This window comes from Pseudophryne corroboree, chromosome 4 (genome assembly GCF_028390025.1).
Source record: "Pseudophryne corroboree isolate aPseCor3 chromosome 4, aPseCor3.hap2, whole genome shotgun sequence".
Classification (NCBI taxonomy): domain Eukaryota; kingdom Metazoa; phylum Chordata; class Amphibia; order Anura; family Myobatrachidae; genus Pseudophryne; species Pseudophryne corroboree.
Window position 1 is genome coordinate 330,127,516 of NC_086447.1, and position 22,752 is coordinate 330,150,267.

At 42.9% G+C, this 22,752-nt stretch overlaps 1 protein-coding gene across 1 annotated transcript in view; it reads right to left on the reverse strand.

Annotated features, from left to right (window-relative positions):
* LOC134909487 (probable cation-transporting ATPase 13A4) overlaps window positions 1-22,752 on the reverse strand; it is a 230,513-nt gene that overhangs the window by 92,040 nt on the left and 115,721 nt on the right. The window contains exons 10-13 of the mRNA XM_063916411.1: window positions 11,760-11,924; window positions 7,176-7,333; window positions 4,432-4,620; window positions 2,649-2,710 (exon numbers count right to left, since the gene is read on the reverse strand). Coding sequence (XP_063772481.1) covers window positions 2,649-2,710; window positions 4,432-4,620; window positions 7,176-7,333; window positions 11,760-11,924 — 574 coding nt within the window. The remainder of the gene's footprint in view (window positions 1-2,648; window positions 2,711-4,431; window positions 4,621-7,175; window positions 7,334-11,759; window positions 11,925-22,752) is intronic.

The window sequence follows — 22,752 nt, forward strand, 5'->3', positions numbered from 1 at the left end:
ATATATATATATATATATATATATATATATGTATATATATATATTTAGTTTAGATTTTACTTTTGCTTTGCTCTGCACTTCAAACGTTTAGCAATCAAGACACACAGTTTTTCTTCTTTTTGCTATCATACTGTATCTTGGACAAGTTGCCAGCACGCACATTCATAGCACAGAAAAAGCCGCAAACACACAGCACCCAGCACCTTGGTAATAAAGACGCACTTTCAGCTTTCAATAAAAGGAGAGGAATTCATGCTGACCACTTGCAGGGATTACTACTTTACTTATTGCATGGCTCCGCACCTTGCCTCCACCCTTCATTTCTATCTAATCTACAGAAGCTACGAACAGATGATTCACATGTGCTGTATATGAGTTACTGTTCCGTGTTATACAGTATTTATGCCGATTAGTGTAATGTTGAGCAAGCTGCTAGCGACAATGTCTGCAGTGATTGGCACCAAGCCATCTCTAAGGTATTGCATATTGAAAACTGAAAGTGGCCACTACGCATTGCAACTTGTGCTGTGTGCTTGTGGCTTTTTCTGTTTTTCTGAATGAATGAATGAATGAATGAATGAAAACGAATGAATGTATGTGTGTGTGTGTGTGTGTGTGTGTGTGTGTGTGTGTGTGTGTGTGTGGGCTGCTCGGGCAAGACACAGTGAGGTACATACAGTACTGAAGCAAAGAGAAAAGTTTTCATGAGTGGAGCATTCGTCACCCAGCGGCAGAGCCGGCCATAGGCATAGGCAAACTAGGCAATTGCCTGGGGCATTTGATATGCCTAGGGGCATCATCAGCTTCTGCTGATTAAAATGATATGCAGCATGCCTATATTCTGTATGTAGCATTTCATATGCAGATACAGCCACAGTCTCACACAGTATATAGGCATGCTGCATATCAGTTTAATCAGCAGAAGCTGCTTGTGCATCCTAGCCACATAGCAATGCAAATAAGATGCATTTTCATTAAAAAAAAAGGTGCCCGACGTTAGCATTGATGCAAGATTTGTGAGGACACATCTGTATCCAAGCAGAGGCAGAGGTCACAGTGTTAGTGGAAGTGTGAGTGCTGTGTGCATGTGAGTGGGTTGGTTGTGCAGTAGTGTTCGGAATATGTGTAAGGAGCATTATGTGTGTCATGTAAAAATGCATTAATAATGTGCAACATATGTGTAAAGGGCCACTATGTGTGTCATTATGTGTAAAAGGGCATTAATAATGTGCGGCATATGTGTAACAGGGTACTACTGTATGTGTGTCATTATGTGTATAGGGGCACTAATAATGTGCAGCAAATGTGTAGGGGGCACTGTGTGTGTCATTATGTGTATAAGGGCATTAATAATGTGCGCCATATGTGTAAGGGACCTTATGTGTAAAAGGGCATTAATAAAGGTTGTCATAATGTGTAAGGCGCATTATGTTTATAAGGACATTAATGTGTCTCATATGTGTAAGGGGCATTACTGTGTGGAATTGTGTATTAATGCATTACTAATGTGTGGCATTATGTGTATAAGGTGCTCTACTATGTGGCGTTGCATATAGAAAGGGAACTACTGTGTCGTCTAATGTGAATAAAGAGCAATAAGGTGTGGTGTAATGTGAATAAGTAGCAATTCAGTGTGATGTAATGTGAATAAGGGGCTCTACTGTGAGGAGTAATGTTTATAAGGTAAAGTGATACTACTGTGGGATGTAATATGAATTATGGACACTATCGCAAGATAAAATGTGAATAAAGTTGCAGTACTGTGTGGCGTAATTGGAATTGGGGTTACTATTATGTGGCCATGCGCCTTACCAGCAAGAAGATGCCCCTTTTTGGGCTGTGCGTCAAATGTGCGAACTGTTCCTATTTAAAATATAGGGGGTACAAGGACTGCTATGGGTGAGGGGTGATGGTGCTGGGAAAGAGGTGCAAGGTCAGTGGCAGAACCAGCGGTGGTGCAAGGGGGCATCAGCCAAAATCTTGCCTAGGGCATCACATTGGTTAGGGCCGGCTCTGCCCAGCGGATAAACTGTATTGCATGGCATGGCTTCTCTCACACCTTAGCATGCTGCGACTAGAACCAGGACACCCGAATTTATAGGCGCAAAGGAACAAATTTCTGAAAATCGGTGCACAATAAAAAAAAATGTATGTTTTCATAAATATCTGTTTTAGCTTTCTTAAACAGTGCTTTAAAAAGTCACAGTTTGATTGATTACAAAGGGCTACAGATCCATTTTCTTGCATCGCTTTCCAGAAATGCCACCCAGACTTATTGCTATACATAAAATAAATGCACGGTAAGATTTTCCCTGCGTTTGTGTATTATGTTGGATTACTTTTTAACTTGGCATTTTCATGAACTTCATTTATGTACCTGTTGTGAATGCAAAATAATCATCAAATAAGGATTTGTCAAGATGACCTTGTTAAATAAATTACATAACCTTTGTATATTTCCTGTTCAACCCCCTCTCAAAGCAGTCTGGCAGAGGTAATAATTCTCTGTACAGTACAATGCTACTAACTCTATTAGAAATGAAGGAAACGGATTTCTGTGGAACTAATGGTCAGCATACCATGCAGATTGCGTTCTATTATTATAAAGAGAAAATGGTAATTCATGGTTACACTTTTAAACAGTATACCTGTTTCCATTAGAAGGGACTATTCCCCAAAGATCCAGCCCATCTTCTGTTAAGGTTCCAGTCTAGACAAAATAGATTAACAATCTCAGCATGTATAGCTTTATCCACACTACAATGCAAAACCTAAAATAAATGCACATGAATACAAGACTTCCATAAGCATTATAACAAAACCACACAACTTGTACGGATTTGCACTTGTATAGCAGCATTTTAATAAGTGATTATTTATAAAGTCTGGAAACCAGGCAGAAGTACAATATGATGACTATAAGGGGGAGAGGTGGCTGGGCAACAGGAACACTATCTGGGTTCCCAGAAAGACTGTGTGCCTTCAAGAGAACGTGACCATACATGACTCCCAGTCTGCAGCCAGACATGAAACGTTGTTAACTACATATGAGTGTTTGACTATTGTATCCTGCAGTGAGTGCCACGTCTTTCACCTGGATTATTGCTATGCTTTACGGGGGCACCGGCGCTTTGTACTGCAGCTTTTAGGAGTGCCTTACCTTTCTTTATATAGAAGAGGCCGGCACAGGGAATGGGAACCTTGCCTGGCCAGTGGAGCTGCTGTCATGTCCAGTAACCGCCTGCAACACAGCTGGACCCGGAAGAGGGGGCGCACACTGACGCTGCACAGTCGCTGTGTGCGAAAGGCTCCTATCACTCTGAGGCTGCACCCACACCAACAACAGCCAGGGGGATTGGACAGGTTAGATAACCAAACCAAAAGATTCCAACAGTTTTTCAGCCATGAGCGATTATTGTCCAGGTCCATACACAGCACAATCACCATTTAGAACAGCTATTTTATCAGCTGATCTGAACGATTATCTTTCAGGTTTAGTTTATGGCTACCAAACCAACTTGTATACAAGTTTTATGCTCCATCTTTGAACAATATTTATTTTGTTTAATGTTATTATTTTTTATTTATTTAAGTTATTGAATGTATTTAGGATGGTGCATACACATAATAGTACACACAAAGGGGCTGATTCAGAGACGCATGCAAATTGGCTGTCACAGTGAGCAGCTGCAGTAGCCTGAATTAAGTACCTTGTGTTTTATAGGAGCATCCATTCAACTAATATGGTGGGGGCCGGGGTTTCACACCCTGCAATGCCCTATTTCATGGAAAGTCAGATCAGCTCAAGTTGTGTGACTCCGAACAGGACGGACATACTGTATGCAAAGATGCATAGTTTCATCTGCTCATGCGCTTTATGCAAAACCTTGACATTTGCATCCGTTAAGACTGGAGAGATCCCGGTGACTCAGTCAGAATCAGCCCCAAATGTAGAACTTGATGGAATTAATATTATTTCCATGAATGGTAGTACAAGTTTACCAAAGTAGATCATAAATATCGATTAAACTGCAATTGCAGTAAAGGTGTGAGAAGCACCTACAGTATTAGGCACTGATGGGGATCAGTAACAAAAAAAAAAAGCATATGAATATGGAGCAGGGGCACATTTTTTTTGCCACAATTTAAAAGTATATATGCCCAACTTTCATTGCAATAAAATCAGAGTCATATTATATAGATTAGCAATATTGTTATGTATTTTCACACTAAGGGGTAAATGTTACGGGAGTTTCTGCCAGAATGCCTGTGTTTATAAAGTGGCAATAATTTACAAGGCAAAACCAGGTTGGCCATACCTTGTAAATGATTGCCGCTTTAAAAATACAGGCATTCTCGTACAAAATCCGTCACCTCTGGGTTCTTACACCCTTTTACATTTACCCCTAAATGTCTAATGTGGTACTGTACCTTATCAAAGCAGAATAGATTAACAGTTCCACAGAGGTTGATACGCTGGGGACTGATACAGAATATTTTGGATTTCTCCAGTCTTTTCTGGGCATAGATAATTCCTGCTGTGAGGGCAGCTGGGAGAGCAGGAGGCACAGCTATTGTAATAACATCCAGCGCTTTCTTCACTACCTCTCCAGCTTCAGCCTGTTTGAGATTGGAAGAAGAGTTTACATGGAACCAGCAAAAATCATTCCTGCAACAAACCAAAAAAAGTAAAAAAAAAAAAAAAAAAGGAAGCATCCGCTCAATGTTGTGTGGAATGTGTTGAATTGACACCTCTATCAGAGACTATGTTATACGCACTCCTCAGTAGGTAGGAGCTAGCACAGCAATGCTGACTTTTAAGTACAATTTTTATCAAACTACAGAGAGAATAGTTATTTGAATGGATGATAGCCCGAGACAGTTGGAAGGGAGTACTACCATTTTACAAATAGTATATACTGCTGTAGGTCGATTCTGTAAAGTTTATCTTGAGAAACTTTTATAGTCTGATAGATTGGAAACCTAGTTTGCATGTGTGGCTATAAACCTCTAGTTAAGGGGAACCTACTATATGACATTATTTAGTGCTATGCTATATTTTGTCATGCTATACAAGTATTCGTTAAGTTTACTATATACGCAATTGTTTTGTGTTTGTTCTATTTTTATGAAAACAGCATGATTTATTATGAATTCCTAATACTTGGGTCCTTTTATAAAAATACAAAATGTGGTGCATAGAATCAGCTTTCTCAAAACAGGTCCATTTATAATTCCTCGTTATTCATTTATTTAGCTAAGTGAAAACAATAGGATTGTGATAAAGAGAAATATGTCGATTTGTCCTACAGTAACCTCCTGTAATTGCGATAGATGTGGAGCAAGGAATCACAGAATAATCACCCCTGCAACTTACTGCAAATCATGGCAAAAAACTCCAAGGAGCTATGATGGGGAGATCACTGCAAACATCATTAACCTCTCACCCCACTCACTTTGCTGGATTAATAGGAAGGAAGCAGATGTATTGTCTACTCACTTTGTATTCCTGGGGGTAAATTTACTAAGATGGGAGTTCTATTTAAGATGGGATGTTACCCATAGCAACCAATCAGATTCCAGGTATTATCTTCTGGAAGATGCTAAAAAAATGAGAAGCAGAATCTGATTGGTTGCTATGGGCAACATCCCATCTTATATAGAACTCCCATCTTAGTAAATTTACCCCCTGGAGAGTGGGTGCCAACTAAATAGAACTATCTACTCACAATAGAGTACCACACAGGGCCGAATTAACCAATGGCTGGGCCTATAGGCTTTTAGTTATTCTGGGTCTACTCCAGCATCTTTCACCCCACTACAGCTGACGTTTGGGAAGCAGAGCTTATGCCATCATTACATACACATTCAGTATTCACACCGATACCATCTGCTGACACTGTCTCTCTTCCACCCCCCACCCCCACCCCGTCACAGTCTCAAATCAAACCTCAGTTGACTACAAGTGTGCCTTGCTGCAGCACAGGGTGCAACCACTGGAGCACTAGGGCGCAGGTAACAGTGCCTCAGCAAAAAATAAAAATGATGGTCCCATTGTCCCTGCGGGGCCTCTAGGCAGCCTTATGGATATCATGGCGCTTTACCACCTCAAACTGCAAGAAATATGGGGTATACTGGAGTCAACATAAGCCAACATCCAAGTGGTACCTTTTTTTAAATGTTGTTGAATCATGCTTCAATAAATATAGGCTGAAGTGTGACCGGTACCTGGATGGTAGGTCGACAGTCAATAGGCTGACCACTATTGGTAGACATGCATTAGGTCGACTTATACAAAAGGTCGACATTGCAATGGATGACACGGGAAAATGCTGATATAAGTTTTTATTTTGTTTTTTAAATTCAGCTTTCATACTTCCACATGGACTACAATTGGGAATAGTAACCCTGCCTGCAGTTCGCTCACCATGCAATGATACATATTGCACTAATTAGGGTTACCAGTGACTACACCCAAAAACTGAAAAAGTCATGTCAACATTTTCCTGTGTCAACATTTTTCCTGTCAACCATTTCACATTGTCGACCTTTTTCACATGTCGACCTGTTGTATGTAAACCCTTTGGGGTCAGCCGAGTCTGACCTCGGGTAAAATGAAGCAGCAGATTGCTATTAGGTAAAAGCATATCTCTCAATTGTCCCAATTTTTGCACACAAAATGTCTTAATAAAAAAGAGGGAGTTTCTGAGCACGGTTTTGGTGGATTACAGTTTGGGAGAATTGGGGGTGTTGCTTGTTTTGTCCCAGTTTGGCATTTGTAAATGTTGGTAGGTACAGTATGTAAAATTACCCAATTGAGTGACACCTCACTGTATTTGTTGTAACATGCACTTACTGAAAGAGTAGCGTTTCAATTAGTCACAGTCAGAGTTAATGAGGGAACTCCAATTTCAGATATTCCAGGCAGACTTTTTATTTCCTTATTACAGAAATGTTCAGGTCTGTGTCTAAAGGACAACTATCTGTGCAGCTTATCTGAAGTCATATAGGATACTGGCCATTCCCTGCAATATTACTCTTCATATTGGGCAATCGTTATGTCATATGGAAAGACAAATCCAGATAGGATGCTGATGAGCTGATAGAAAACTGCAGTGTGTATTTTGGCTATACTTTTGATTTGGATAATGATAATTAGGTAAAAAGTACCATACCCCACTCAAAGTGAATACACAAATAGCATATATCATCCCGATCATGGATAAACCAATCAGACAACCAACGAAAATTGTGGCATCTCTGTACATCTTGTAGTTCACCGGTTTAGGGTAGAGAATGGAACGCACAAGGTCACCTTTAGCTGTATTAAAGCCTACAATGGAAATGAAAATATGTAATGATAGGAAATAATTGTAAAAAGCAGAAATACTTGATAAAAATATATCCAAAGCAAGAAATCGATCAAAAAGTGATTTCCTAAATTTGACAAACATCAGAATCAGGGTTGACATTATTAACATTCGTCAGAGTTCATCAAGCCTGTGACATACAGTATGAGTAACAATGAAAGATGAGATATTAAGCACAAGGGGTGCACCCGTACCCTCAGACTGATGAGTGATGTATGAAGTGGTGTGCCTGGGATGCAGTCAATAAACCAGCTGTCGGGATCCTGGTGTTCAGGAGACCAATGCCGGAAACCCGACAGCTGGTGACATACAGACCCCCAGAATCCCAACAAATGCTCGGTATTCCCACTCGGTTGGTGGGTCCACACCACTAAAGGAGTGGGAATAGAACCTGCGGTGGCGAAGCAAGCCACCAGGCTGATGCATGGCAAGCGGGGGGACTTGCTGCCTCACTGCCGGAATTCCGCTGTCGGTATAGTGATGCCTTCCTATGCCATGCAATACACATCAGTCTAACCTTTACATCATCTTTAAAATTAAACAGAAGTCTAGGTTCCAATAGCTGGCATTTGTCACTGTTATTTTTATATTATAATTATTTTTTAATACATTATAATAAAGCTAGAGAAAACCTAGTGTTTATTTGCATAATTGTGCACATAATAGGCTTCTAATTATTTGGTAAAAATGCACCTTCTGCCAAATGCTACCTTCAGAAAAGCTGCTGATGTGTGCTTTCACGTCTAAACTCATTTATGCTAATTCAAATTAATTGAGAGAGTCAAGCCTGTGCAAACAAACTATGGAGCATATTAAATCAGCTAGGAGGGTATACGTTCAAAGCACCATCTGTCGGGATCCCGGCAGTTGAAATACAGACACTGGAATTCCGATGTCTGAACACAGACGCCGGAATCCTGAACAGGTCAACATTCTGACAGCTGGAGTCCCAAAGGTAAGTATTGCCAGGAGGATTAGAGTTTGGCTGCAGGGGGATGGAGGGGAGGTTAGGTTTAGGCTCTAAGGGGGGAGGGTTAGGCTTCGGAAAGGGGGTTTATGTACCAAGAGGGAGGTTATATAGTAATGGCAAAGGTTGGGGTTAAGTTGCGGTAAGGGATGATTAAGGAGGTGTGTGTGTGAGGGGGGTTAGAATATTTACCCCGGCCCTATGTGTATCGGAATGTCAGCATCGGCATTGTGACCATCTACATCCCATTCGCTGGTCACTCATACCGATCCCCAGCCACAAGGTTCCTTGAATACCAGTTTGTGGGCTTTACAGGCAGGAAAACCTCACTTGTTTATGTTCGCCTCCTATGCAAATACATAGCCTGCCTTAATAAACCAATATGTGCGCAGCTGCACATGATACAAATTTCTGATGGAACTTAAACTACCCCTGTTCTATAGAATAAAAGGCTAACGATGCTCCTCACCTCTATGGGGGTACTGAAGTATTTTGCATGCCAGGCAACCATTAGATGGTGCCCGAGGGAGCAATTCAAATGTTGCTCTGTTTGGACATGCACAGCCGCCAGTGCTGACATTACTGTTATGATGTTCCATCATTTTGACTAGCTGGTAACTTGTATATAATAATCTTGCAAGATATGCATACGGAGCATTGCATGGTCCTTATTTGCTGCACAATTATGGTATTGTTATTGACTAGCACTGTTGAGTTTATAAATTTAGATCAACAATGGAGGTTGGTGGAGGCAAAATACTGTCCGCAGTCAGCAACATCACTATAGGGACCCCACACATTTAGGACACTTGTTTTTTATTTTCATTGTACATTAAAATGTCACCTCTTGGAACCCACAGACGGATCAACTTAAAATCCACTGCCGTTGCACAAAGTGTGAGGATATGCTAGCTGAGGCTCCTCTCCCTCACACACATCATTAGCCAGGCCAAGTGGAATCTTCCAGAGCTGCTGAATGTCACTGAATGCCACCACTGTCCGATATAACAGTACATACAGTGAATTGCTACTCCATGCCACCAGGCCTAGGTGCTCACTAAATATAGCCGGGAGGCCGGGGAGAAGGCTGACAGGCTGCGCTCCGGAAGGCTCAGCGGCACTTCGTGTACGGCGCTGTGAGGGGCGTCCTGGGCCAGCGCATGTGCCCTACACTGGTCAAATATGCTAGTGCACACACTAGACGAGATTGTAAAAGATCTCCCCGGCATCCTGGCTATCTGCGCAGAGCAGGGGCGCCCGTCTCACAGGTTCCATATACGGTCTCCTAGTCCTCCGTGACTATGAAGCCGATGCTGTTTACTAAGGGCTAATGCTAGCCGCAGCTACATGCTTATCTATCTGAGCACCTCAAGCAGGCATAATCACCTCTTATATACATATGTATACTGGGCAGACAGCTATAGAATATATGCGGTATACCATGGCTTACTAGTTCAAGAACCCATTCTAGTATAATCCACGGCAGTGACTGGCAATTTGGTACAATTGTACTTTATTCTATCCTTGTGGCCAATATAAGGTTTGAACATTAAGGCACCTGCTTTTATGCATGACACCTGCATGAGGAACCCTTATTCTTGGGATAAATATGGTTTGGCAGGAATTTCCAGATGCTTACATGTTTACATATGTCATCCATTTGTGAAATCTCTGCTTCTGAGATATATAGCCTGATTTACTGTACAATCTCTGCTACAGCTATGAACTATTTAGCTTATCCAGTAGGATAAATCTTTTGTGTATATTGAACCTGCGGCTACTCTAAAGGCAACAAGAACATAACACGCCTCACAGTGGCAGTAATGTACAGGACACCACACTTTGTCTTTATGTCTCAGCAATAATGTGTTACATAATGATACACTAATTGGCGAATGGATACAATTGCATGAATACTGTTTCTGTAAAATGTATCCTGTATTCATGAGTCACTTAACAACAATCAGGGGTGTGATTTAATACACTGGTTATGCCTACAAAATTCTTTTGATGTGCAATTGTTGCAGATGACGTTAATTGAATCTCATTAGCAGGGCATCGCCTCTATGCATTAAAGGTGTTATCCTCTTCCAACAGCAGGGCATGAATGGTGTTCATCTGACTTTCTGCCATTTATCTAGCCATTTAATCACAATACTATTTTTATCTGCCTAAGTAAGCCATTATACTTTGTACTTCTATCACAGGGGCCTCGCTGTGTAGTAGTTCTCTCATCAGCTGCGCTGGCTTCTTGCCATCAGCCGACAGCAGAAACGAAAATTCACATGCCAAGACCCAGGCAATTCATCTATTTTTCCATTGGCTGGTGCCAGTACGGATCTCTCACCCCGCATTCGATGCGCCAGCAGATGTGGGGCAGCCGAATCTGGAAGTCACTTTCTCAAAGCCATGCCTGCTCTCTTTCCATATTAAATATCTAATACATAAGGTGCACAGTCGTACTTGTTAAATAACATTATTATACCAGAAATAAGGTGCATAGTTGTACCTGTGATAGAGCATTATTATATTACAAATTTTTGGAACCTATGATTCTTTTACATTGTGTGTTAATGTTGTGTCAAATATTTCGCCTTTTAAATTCTTGTGAGTATTCCTTTCTCACTTTTATGTTTTAACATTAAAAAGTTAAGTTTTACTTTTTCTCTCTGAACAGACCCTTGTTCTCAATATAACAAAGATCAGTTTGAGTGCTCCCCTTATGAGAGTCTAGTGCCGTGCTCTTCAGGCACTTTTTATGTATTTGTTCTATACTTGTAGCTATCAATTTCGACAGCTGCAGGTGTTGATGCTGTATCTCCCTAGCAGGGACAGTGCTGCTGCAGCTGTGAGATCTCACGTGAGTAGCGAGATCTTGCACACGCGCACTGGATCTGGTTAGGCAGGGAGACACAGAGCATCAGTACTTCCAGCAGCTGCTGCACGGAGATACCTCCCGAAAGCCTCTGCTTCCTGGTACCCTCCCCTCGCTGCTGATTGAGCAGCCCAGCAGCACTCCCACCCCCTTCCACCAAGCCGCTGGGGAAATGTAATAGAAGTCCCCCTTACTGTACTTTGCTTGTGTACACCCCCGCGGCTGCAGAAAGAAGCAGTCACTGGAAAAATGTAGGTTACAGATGGTTGAAATGTTCCAAATTTAATTTAGAAAAAAAAATTGTGTTAGATATGTTTCAAATATATGTTCTTAACCTAATTCAATCATTAAAAAAAGTACAATTTAAGCACTTTTTGGAAAAAAAATATTAGCCAGTTAAGTGGTTCATTTGTATTCCCTCTGGATTCACTTTTAGTAAAAGGCATGTCATACAGTTCTACCAATCATTAGTTGATGATTAATATCATTGCATTTTGCCAGAGAATAAGAATGACATTTGTCTTTGTCTGAGGGATTGTAACAGTACCTGTCCTCATTACGACAGCTTTCACAAGGTCCATAGACTTTGTCTGGATAACTTCAGTTCCACAGAAGAGGATATGTCTTTTGTAATCATGCACACTATGAACCTTCCATGGCTCTGTGTTGTCTGTATTTGGCAGAGGTGTCTTGGTAACTGGGATACTTTCACCTTACAAATGAAGACAGATAAATCTCATTTAAATTGGAAATTCAATAGTATTTAAAGGCTCAAGTGCCTTGTTACTAGGACTTAACTACTAATATCAGTTGAACCCATACATTTGTCTCAGAAAATCTAGGTAAATGCAACTAATCTCATTATTGCTTAACTCAATGCAACGAAGATGTTTTACAGTTGATGCAAATATCACAAATGAGGTATTGGAAAAATAAAATTCTTACTACTTTGATGCAACACCTGTCACCAACACACTCGTATATAAAATTTAGTGGAAACCACGATAATGGGGTCAATTCAATTAAACGCGGATTGAGTAGTGCCGGGAGGGAGCTCCCAAAGCTATTCAAATTCAGAGCAATGCCGTCCCCAACAAGACGACTTCTTCTTGCACCTCTCCAGGGGTGCGAGCAGAAATCTGACAAAACTACTGTAGGTCAGCGATGCTGTTTAGTGACCTAGTGCCGTGCAAAAAGCATCACAGTGAGGCAGTTTACTCTAAGAATGCCCGTTCTCGCAAATAAACACCCTTTTTAGTCTGGGAGTACAGGCATTCTCTGACTTAGCATCGCACTGAATTGAATAGCTACGGGAGCGCTATTCAATTGGCAATAAATTGAATGGACCCCAATGATATTAGACGGAGAAGAATTACAAACATGCTAGCACAAATGATCATCTAAAAATAGTATATCAATGGATAAACAGCACATAAATTAATAATATTAGAGATGTGTGCCGACCCCCGTATTTTGGTTTAGGTTTTGGATCTGTATTAGCTTTACGTTTTGGGTCTGGATTTGGTTTCAACTAAATTGCCCTCATGTGTTTTGGCGCTATATATTTTTTTTCAAAAATTGTAAAATAAAAAAAAGTTAAAATCGCATAATGTGGGCCTTTTTTGTTCCTACAGTATTATTAACTTTAATATTAATTTCCAGCCATTTCCAGTGAAGTTTGACCACCTCACAGCTCATAATATTGTTCACCAACATAGGACAAAGGCTGGCTGGCTAAACTAAGCAACAGCGGAACAGACACATGTCAGTTATTTCTGTTGAAAAATGTTTTTCAAATTAGTAATGTACTTGCAATAACCAATGGAACCAACTCTCAAGTACTATCAATAGAAAACAATACAACACAAGTATCATGTGTGGAATATCATTGCTCAAAAACAGTAGTAATTAACAAACAGCAAAGAAAAAAATGTAAACCATGTACAATAGCAACAGCAGATGTGATTTCCCTTACACAAGTGCACATGCCCACTGCACATACCTATTCTCAGTGTCCAATCTGTACCTACCTTTTGGGGGCCCTGATCCACTGATGACTGGCACTCTATGCCCATGTAAAGCCCCAATCAACCTTTTTGTCGAGCAGCTCCTCAAAATCTCCCCAACCATAAAAACAACTTTCCGTACCCCTCAGAGCACAATGCAGAATACTTTTGGGGACACAGTTAAATATAGAGTGGGTTACAGTGCAGGTAGGATACAGTGTGGGTCGGATACACCAATAGTGCACTTACTATGACAGGGGAACAGTCAGTATCTTCAGTGCAGGGTATGTCGGTGGTGTCGGGGGTGCTGGTGGTGTCAGCAGTGTGGGGGTGTCGGCAGTGTCCTCAGAGCAAGTTTGCTGTCAGTGTAGGGTCAATGTTAGTGTTGACAATGCGGGGGTGCAGGCGGTGTACTCATTGCAGGGGTGACGGCGGTGTCGGCAGTGTGGGGGTGGCCAACATCTTCTGTCTGCCCTGCTGTGCCCATTTAAGTCAATGGTGAAGCTTTTATTGGGAGGGAGGATGATGTTTTGTCTTGAATTTGGATCCGAGGCAGGCTGGCAGTTCAGAGCCCCCATCTCAGATCCTGGATTTCAGGTAAGTAATACCCAAATGTCTAGGGTTAAAGTAGAGACTTAAGTTACTTTTACGCACCCAGCTCAGCTCAGTCTACTTGTCCAATCTGGTGACCATAACATAAAATGATACCAGACCTTAATAGTGAAATGCTTTGCAATAGCATGGCACATAAGTACAAAACATGAAAGGACACTATAGGACAATGCACTGACTATACACTGTGGTACGGCAGTTGTTCAATATGTAATAGCTTTGTGTGTTTACGTGAGTGCATAGAAAGTGGTTGAGGCCCGGAAGTTCAAGGGAGGCTTAACCATGCACCAGTTATCAAGCAATGGCGCTTACAATGCTAAAAGACTCGGGGGTAGATGCATGAAGCTGCGCTATGGGGTATAGTGGTATCTGTTCATGTTGTGTGCTGCAGATACTGCTTCACCCTGTGTACTAATGTGGAGAAATATTTAAGATAGAAACATAGAATATGGCAGCAGATAAGAACCTCTTGGCCCTTTTAGTCTGCACTTTTTTCTTTTATCCTTTTGATAACTTTAACCCTATTTGTTCCTTAGGTCTCTGTAAGGCTATTCTTATGACCATCCCAAGATGATGGTCGCCATGTGTCCCCCATGTTTATTGACGCTGCAAGATAGCAAACCAATGTGCAACAGAATGTATGAACGGTCCGTGGCATGAACCGTTCTGACAACTGCAGCTATCGATTTTCGACAGCTGAAGCTGTCATTGCCACATACATAGCATCGTCCCTGTGTATCGGTTCAGTCAGCCAGGCACTGTGCAGAACAATAAATATATATTTTTTTTTAATGTGGCAGGCCCCTCTAGGGCATTTGTAACCTGTCATCATGTCTCTTCTTGGATTTTGGGGACACTGCAGGGGGGCGGAGCATCTGCTGAGAAGTTGCATTGCTGCACACTACTGTGCGCACCACTACATACAGTACAGCAGGCAGCGCTGCAGCTAATGGCAGCAGTGGTGAGTGGCCATGCGGGTGGTGCGTTCACAGTGCACATGCACTGTGAGCAAGGCACCACTGGCACACAGCTGGTCATGACCCTGGCAGCCACCATATGCGTGCATGGAAATAAAAACAAAATTGCATTTGCATTGCAATATGGTTTGTCTAGGAGCAAAAGCCTTCTTTTTTTTCCTTAACTCTTTATAAAGCTCCAAAAGATCATCCTATATACAGCAGCCTATCTAGATGGGCTGTTATCACCTTATGCACTCATGTGACATAAGTACCATAGGGACTAGCTTGTGCTCTGAAATGAGGCTGTTCATCAAATAACTGGTGTTCCATCAGTAAGCTTAGTGTCACATGTGTTCTGTAATTTGAGAACTATTACACGACTAATACGAAAGGTATGCAATAAGTTTCCAGATGTGCACTGCATAGGTAGAGTAGACACAATCTGACTGTGGCTGAGAATGTGAACCTCTGACTAATGTTTTTGTTAAGTGTCAAGACACAGAACCGTATATAAGAAGCTCTGCACACTGAAGAAGTCAGCATGTTCACTTCCTTCACAAATTCGTTACGGAGCTCAACAGAGGCCACTAGAGAACCATGATCTTCTACGACTACAAGAGTAGTCTGTGACTGTGAGCTGCTTTTGGGGTGGAAGCACAGTCCCGAACCACTGTGTTTGAGGAGACTGTTCCTGGAAGACAAGGGGTACTGCGGCTGACCTTTGTCCACCACCACCAAGGACAACGTTGCTGCCATGCGGGTCATAGTTGAGGGGAGCAGTAAGGTGACCAGGTCCCAGATAGAGAAGATAAGCATCTTATCAAGATCCATCCATTTGAAACTCCACGAAAAGCTTGGCCTGAGCAACGTTTCTGCACACTGGGTGCCCCATCAGCTGACTGGAGAGCAGAAGGAGGCTCGATTGACCTCATGCAGCAACATGCTCACCAGATTTGATTGCTGTTGCTCAAACCCTGCCTGGGAGATCATTAGTAGTGATGAATCCTGGATCTCCAGTTTTGACCCCGAGACCAAGCAACAGTCGGCCCAGTAGACCCAAATTGGAGATGTGCCACCACAGAAGTTCTGATGCGAGTGCAGTGTGGCCAAGCAGAAGGTGGCTGTTTTTTTGGCCAAGACTGTTCATGTAGCTACCATACCACTGGTGCCGCAGTGTATCATCACTGTGGACTGATATGCCAACAAATGCCTGCCACTTGCAGGTGCACTGAACTCGTGCATGTGGGTCCCTTCTCCTTCACAACAATGTACCTGTCCACAAGTCCAGGAAAGTAGAGGATAATCTGTCCCATGAATGCATCCAGGAGCTTGTTTATCCACCAAACAGTCTAGACCTGGCCATCTGCTAATTCTTGGTGTTCCCAGTCACTGGAAGCTACAGTGGGGAATGGGGCCACCTAGTGGGAGTTAAAGTGGAGGGAAGAGAGATGAAGAAAAGGCAAGAAGCTGGGAGAAGTGACAGACGGGATGCTGCTGCTCTCAGCAAGGGTACAGCAGTGGAGAGTGAGCCTTCCCAGGTTGTGAGAAGGAAGAGAAGGCACAGACCGTCCATGGGTTCGGGCTCCATGACGAACTAGGCAGAGGTCAGGGCAACCACAGAGTCACGGTCAGCAGTCTCCAAAATAAGGAAGAAACATCTGTGGTAGGAGAGGTGACTGAGCACCGTCGTCGTGAGTTCAGACCGAGGAAAGCACTGTGCCCATCACATCAGACACGTGTTTCACCCATAGGCTCTCTCAATAGTAACCTCATCATTCGCTCCCACTAGGTCCCCCCCACCCTCTTTGGTATGGGACCCAGACCAACTCTCTTCTCCCCCTTTCCATACCATCCTCTCCCACCTTCCTCCCTCATCCTTCTATACCTCTACCTGTCCTTCTCACTTCCAGTACTCTTATTGTGCCCTCAAGACCGGGACCATCCGTACCCACGGGTAACCCCTTGTCCTAGGGATTTCAAAATCAGATGATCTATTTCTTCTTTCCTTGCCCCAAAGCACTGGGGTGACCCACTCCCCTGGCATCCCAGGTGTCTACATGCCAGGCAGCAGCAGCCTACCTCAATTACACTGGTTGACATACCTTTTCTTTACTGTTACACATTATTATTTGTTTGTCATCTACTATTCACTTGGCTTGTTTTCATCATGTGTAATAGAGAATCAGCACCTGATTAAAGATTTTCAATTAACATAACATACATATCAATTGCTGACCTCATTTGTCCTCCTATAACAAACAATATATATGTAACAAATTGTTCTATATACCTGCAGTTTGGGGATTTGCCGGATACATTTATTAATGCTGATTACTACTGGTTGCACAGTAAACTCTTGGATATTTGACATTATTGTGTGACTTTCTGAGTGCTGTAACAATCCAGCACACATTTATATAAAAAAGTATTTACTATGTGTTGCTTTGTTACAAATTTCATATATCATCACCTTCTACGCTAATTTATTTGTATATTAACATACATGCAATATTTCTGTGACCATTTTTTCACGGATGATATTTCCTGACTGGACATGTTAATAATTTCTATTTAATAGAAACACTGAAGTGGTGCCTATAACGTGTTTTAGAGAGAGAGGTCAATTAATAAAAACACGTTTTCACTGTTTTGCTATCTCATGTATTGAGCCTATTATAGATTTTTATATAGCAGTTATCTGTTGGAACAGCATAATCCCACATCAACATATGTCACTGCTCCTTATATTGTGCAATGAATTTATAATAGTACTCCCTAACGACGAGCGGTGACACGGAGTGGAGTAACCATACATTTTCTTTGAATTGTCTAATTTTAGACACTTGTACATGCTCTCATTCCACACCTGTATAACCACACCTCTGGATTTTAATTTATGTATGTTTGTCATTAGTGTTTTTTTATAAGCTCATGACTTGAGTCACTATTTTAAATGTAATATATAATACATGTTGTGTTTTAATTGCAAATTTTGTGGCCATATTGACTTTAGGGTTCTTGCCTCTCCTTTTCAAAACACAAATATATTGTGCCTAATTTCCAGGATTTTGAATATAAAAAGGTGTGTTAGTGCCCAGAGAAGCCATACACATAGATAGATAGATAGATAGATAGATAGATAGATAGATAGATAGATAGATAGATAGATAGATAGATAGATAGATACACTTTCTTCATCATACAAATCCTGCAGTGCCGCGTGTCTCTCTCTCTGGCTGGGAGACAGCCTCTGCTGTATCAAACTCTGTACAAAGGTACGCTATTTCGGAGTGAGTGCCGATGTAATTGCTGGTTTCTGATTATTATATTATATATACACATACAGACACACGTACACACACACACACACACACACACACACACGTGAAACCCAGAAAATTAGAATTTCGTGCAAAAGTTGATTTATTTCAGTAATTCAACTTACAAAGGTGAAACTAATATATTATATAAACTCATTACATGCAAAGTGAGATATTCCAAGCCTTTATTTGTTATAATTTTGAGGATTGTGGTTTACAGTTTAAGAAAACTCCAAATCCAAAATCTCAGAAAATTAGAATATTACATTAAAAAAAAAAAAAAGGATTTTAAATACAGAAATGTCATCCTCTGAAAAGTATAATCATGCATACGTACTCAGTACTTGGTTTGGGCCCCTTTTGCATGAATTACTGCCTCAATGCGATGTGGCATGTATTTTATCAGACTGTGGCACTGCTGAGGTGTCATGGAAGGCCAGGATGCTTCAATAGCAGCCTTCAGCTCTTCTGCATTGTTCGGTCTCATGTCTTTCATCTTTCTCTTGGTAATGCCCCATGGGGTTCAGGTCAGGTGAGCGTGGGGGAGCTTCACAAGGAGTGGATTAGGGCTGGAGTTAGTGCATCAAGAGCCACCACACACAGACTGATCCTGGACATGGGCTTCAAATGTCGTATTCCTCTTGTCAAGTAGAGATGAGCGCCTGAAATTTTTCGGGTTTTGTGTTTTGGTTTTGGGTTCGGTTCCGCGGCCGTGTTTTGGGTTCGACCGCGTTTTGGCAAAACCTCACCGAATTTTTTTTGTCGGATTCGGGTGTGTTTTGGATTCGGGTGTTTTTTTCAAAAAACCCTAAAAAACAGCTTAAATCATAGAATTTGGGGGTAATTTTGATCCCAAAGTATTATTAACCTCAAAAAACATAATTTACACTCATTTTCAGCCTATTCTGAACACATCACACCTCACAATATTATTTTTAGTCCTAAAATTTGCACCGAGGTCGCTGTGTGAGTAAGATAAGCGACCCTAGTGGCCGACACAAACACCGGGCCCATCTAGGAGTGGCACTGCAGTGTCACGCAGGATGTCCCTTCCAAAAAACCCTCCCCAAACAGCACATGACGCAAAGAAAAAAAGAGGCGCAATGAGGTAGCTGACTGTGTGAGAAAGATAAGCGACCCTAGTGGCCGACACAAACACCGGGCCCATCTAGGAGTGGCACTGCAGTGTCACGCAGGATGTCCCTTCCAAAAAACCCTCCCCAATCAGCACATGATGCAAAGAAAAAGAAAAGAAAAAAGAGGTGCAAGATGGAATTATCCTTGGGCCCTCCCACCCACCCTTATGTTGTATAAACAAAACAGGACATGCACACTTTAACCAACCCATCATTTCAGTGACAGGGTCTGCCACACGACTGTGACTGATATGACGGGTTGGTTTGGACCCCCCCCAAAAAAGAAGCAATTAATCTCTCCTTGCACAAACTGGCTCTACAGAGGCAAGATGTCCACCTCATCTTCACCCTCCGATATATCACCGTGTACATCCCCCTCCTCACAGATTATCAATTCGTCCCCACTGGAATCCACCATCTCAGCTCCCTGTGTACTTTGTGGAGGCAATTGCTGCTGGTCAATGTCTCCGCGGAGGAATTGATTATAATTCATTTTAATGAACATCATCTTCTCCACATTTTCTGGATGTAACCTCGTACGCCGATTGCTGACAAGGTGAGCGGCGGCACTAAACACTCTTTCGGAGTACACACTTGTGGGAGGGCAACTTAGGTAGAATAAAGCCAGTTTGTGCAAGGGCCTCCAAATTGCCTCTTTTTCCTGCCAGTATAAGTACGGACTGTGTGACGTGCCTACTTGGATGCGGTCACTCATATAATCCTCCACCATTCTATCAATGTTGAGAGAATCATATGCAGTGACAGTAGACGACATGTCCGTAATCGTTGTCAGGTCCTTCAGTCCGGACCAGATGTCAGCATCAGCAGTCGCTCCAGACTGCCCTGCATCACCGCCAGCGGGTGAGCTCGGAATTCTGAGCCTTTTCCTCGCACCCCCAGTTGCGGGAGAATGTGAAGGAGGAGATGTTGACAGGTCGCGTTCCGCTTGACTTGACAATTTTGTCACCAGCAGGTCTTTCAACCCCAGCAGACCTGTGTCTGCCGGAAAGAGAGATCCAAGGTAGGCTTTAAATCTAGGATCGAGCACGGTGGCCAAAATGTAGTGCTCTGATTTCAACAGATTGACCACCCGTGAATCCTTGTTAAGCGAATTAAGGGCTGCATCCACAAGTCCCACATGCCTAGCGGAATCGCTCCGTGTTAGCTCCTTCTTCAATGCCTCCAGCTTCTTCTGCAAAAGCCTGATGAGGGGAATGACCTGACTCAGGCTGGCAGTGTCTGAACTGACTTCACGTGTGGCAAGTTCAAAGGGCATCAGAACCTTGCACAACGTTGAAATCATTCTCCACTGCACTTGAGACAGGTGCATTCCATCTCCTATATCGTGCTCAATTGTATAGGCTTGAATGGCCTTTTGCTGCTCCTCCAACCTCTGAAGCATATAGAGGGTTGAATTCCACCTCGTTACCACTTCTTGCTTCAGATGATGGCAGGGCAGGTTCAGTAGTTTTTGGTGGTGCTCCAGTCTTCTGTACGTGGTGCCTGTACGCCGAAAGTGTCCCGCAATTTTTCTGGCCACCGACAGCATCTCTTGCACGCCCCTGTCGTTTTTTAAAAAATTCTGCACCACCAAATTCAAGGTATGTGCAAAACATGGGACGTGCTGGAATTTGCCCATATTTAATGCACACACAATATTGCTGGCGTTGTCCGATGCCACAAATCCACAGGAGAGTCCAATTGGGGTAAGCCATTCCGCGATGATCTTCCTCAGTTGCCGTAAGAGGTTTTCAGCTGTGTGCGTATTCTGGAAAGCGGTGATACAAAGCGTAGCCTGCCTAGGAAAGAGTTGGCGTTTGCGAGATGCTGCTACTGGTGCCGCCGCTGCTGTTCTTGCGGCGGGAGTCCATACATCTACCCAGTGGGCTGTCACAGTCATATAGTCCTGACCCTGCCCTGCTCCACTTGTCCACATGTCCGTGGTTAAGTGGACATTGGGTACAACTGCATTTTTTAGGACACTGGTGAGTCTTTTTCTGACGTCCGTGTACATTCTCGGTATCGCCTGCCTAGAGAAGTGGAACCTAGATGGTATTTGGTAACGGGGGCACACTGCCTCAATAAATTGTCTAGTTCCCTGTGAACTAACGGCGGATACCGGACGCACGTCTAACACCAACATAGTTGTCAAGGACTCAGTTATCCGCTTTGCAGTAGGATGACTGCTGTGATATTTCATCTTCCTCGCAAAGGACTGTTGAACAGTCAATTGCTTACTGGAAGTAGTACAAGTGGGCTTACGACTTCCCCTCTGGGATGACCATCGACTCCCAGCGGCAACAACAGCAGCGCCAGCAGCAGTAGGCGTTACACGCAAGGATGCATCGGAGGAATCACAGGCAGGAGAGGACTCGTCAGACTTGCCAGTGACATGGCCTGCAGGACTATTGGCATTCCTGGGGAAGGAGGAAATTGACACTGAGGGAGTTGGTGGGGTGGTTTGCGTGAGCTTGGTTACAAGAGGAAGGGATTTACTGGTCAGTGGACTGCTTCCGCTGTCACCCAAAGTTTTTGAACTTGTCACTGACTTATTATGAATGCGCTGCAGGTGACGTATAAGGGAGGATGTTCCGAGGTGGTTAACGTCCTTACCCCTACTTATTACAGCTTGACAAAGGGAACACACGGCTTGACACCTGTTGTCCGCATTTCTGGTGAAATACCTCCACACCGAAGAGCTGATTTTTTTGGTATTTTCACCTGGCATGTCAACGGCCATATTCCTCCCACGGACAACAGGTGTCTCCCCGGGTGCCTGACTTAAACAAACCACCTCACCATCAGAATCCTCCTGGTCAATTTCCTCCCCAGCGCCAGCAACACCCATATCCTCCTCATCCTGGTGTACTTCAACACTGACATCTTCAATCTGACTATCAGGAACTGGACTGCGGGTGCTCCTTCCAGCACTTGCAGGGGGCATGCAAATAGTGGAAGGCGCATGCTCTTCACGTCCAGTGTTGGGAAGGTCAGGCATCGCAAACGACACAATTGGACTCTCCTTGTGGATTTGGGATTTCAAAGAACGCACAGTTCTTTGCGGTGCTTTTGCCAGCTTGAGTCTTTTCAGTTTTCTAGCGAGAGGCTGAGTGCTTCCATCCTCATGTGAAGCTGAACCACTAGCCATGAACATAGGCCAGGGCCTCAGCCGTTCCTTGCCACTCCGTGTGGTAAATGGCATATTGGCAAGTTTACGCTTCTCCTCCGACAATTTTATTTTAGGTTTTGGAGTCCTTTTTTTTCTGATATTTGGTGTTTTGGATTTGACATGCTCTGTACTATGACATTGGGCATCGGCCTTGGCAGACGACGTTGCTGGCATTTCATCGTCTCGGCCATGACTAGTGGCAGCAGCTTCAGCACGAGGTGGAAGTGGATCTTGATCTTTCCCTAATTTTGGAACCTCAACTTTTTTGTTCTCCATATTTTATAGGCAGAACTAAAAGGCACCTCAGGTAAACAATGGAGATGGATGGATTGGATACT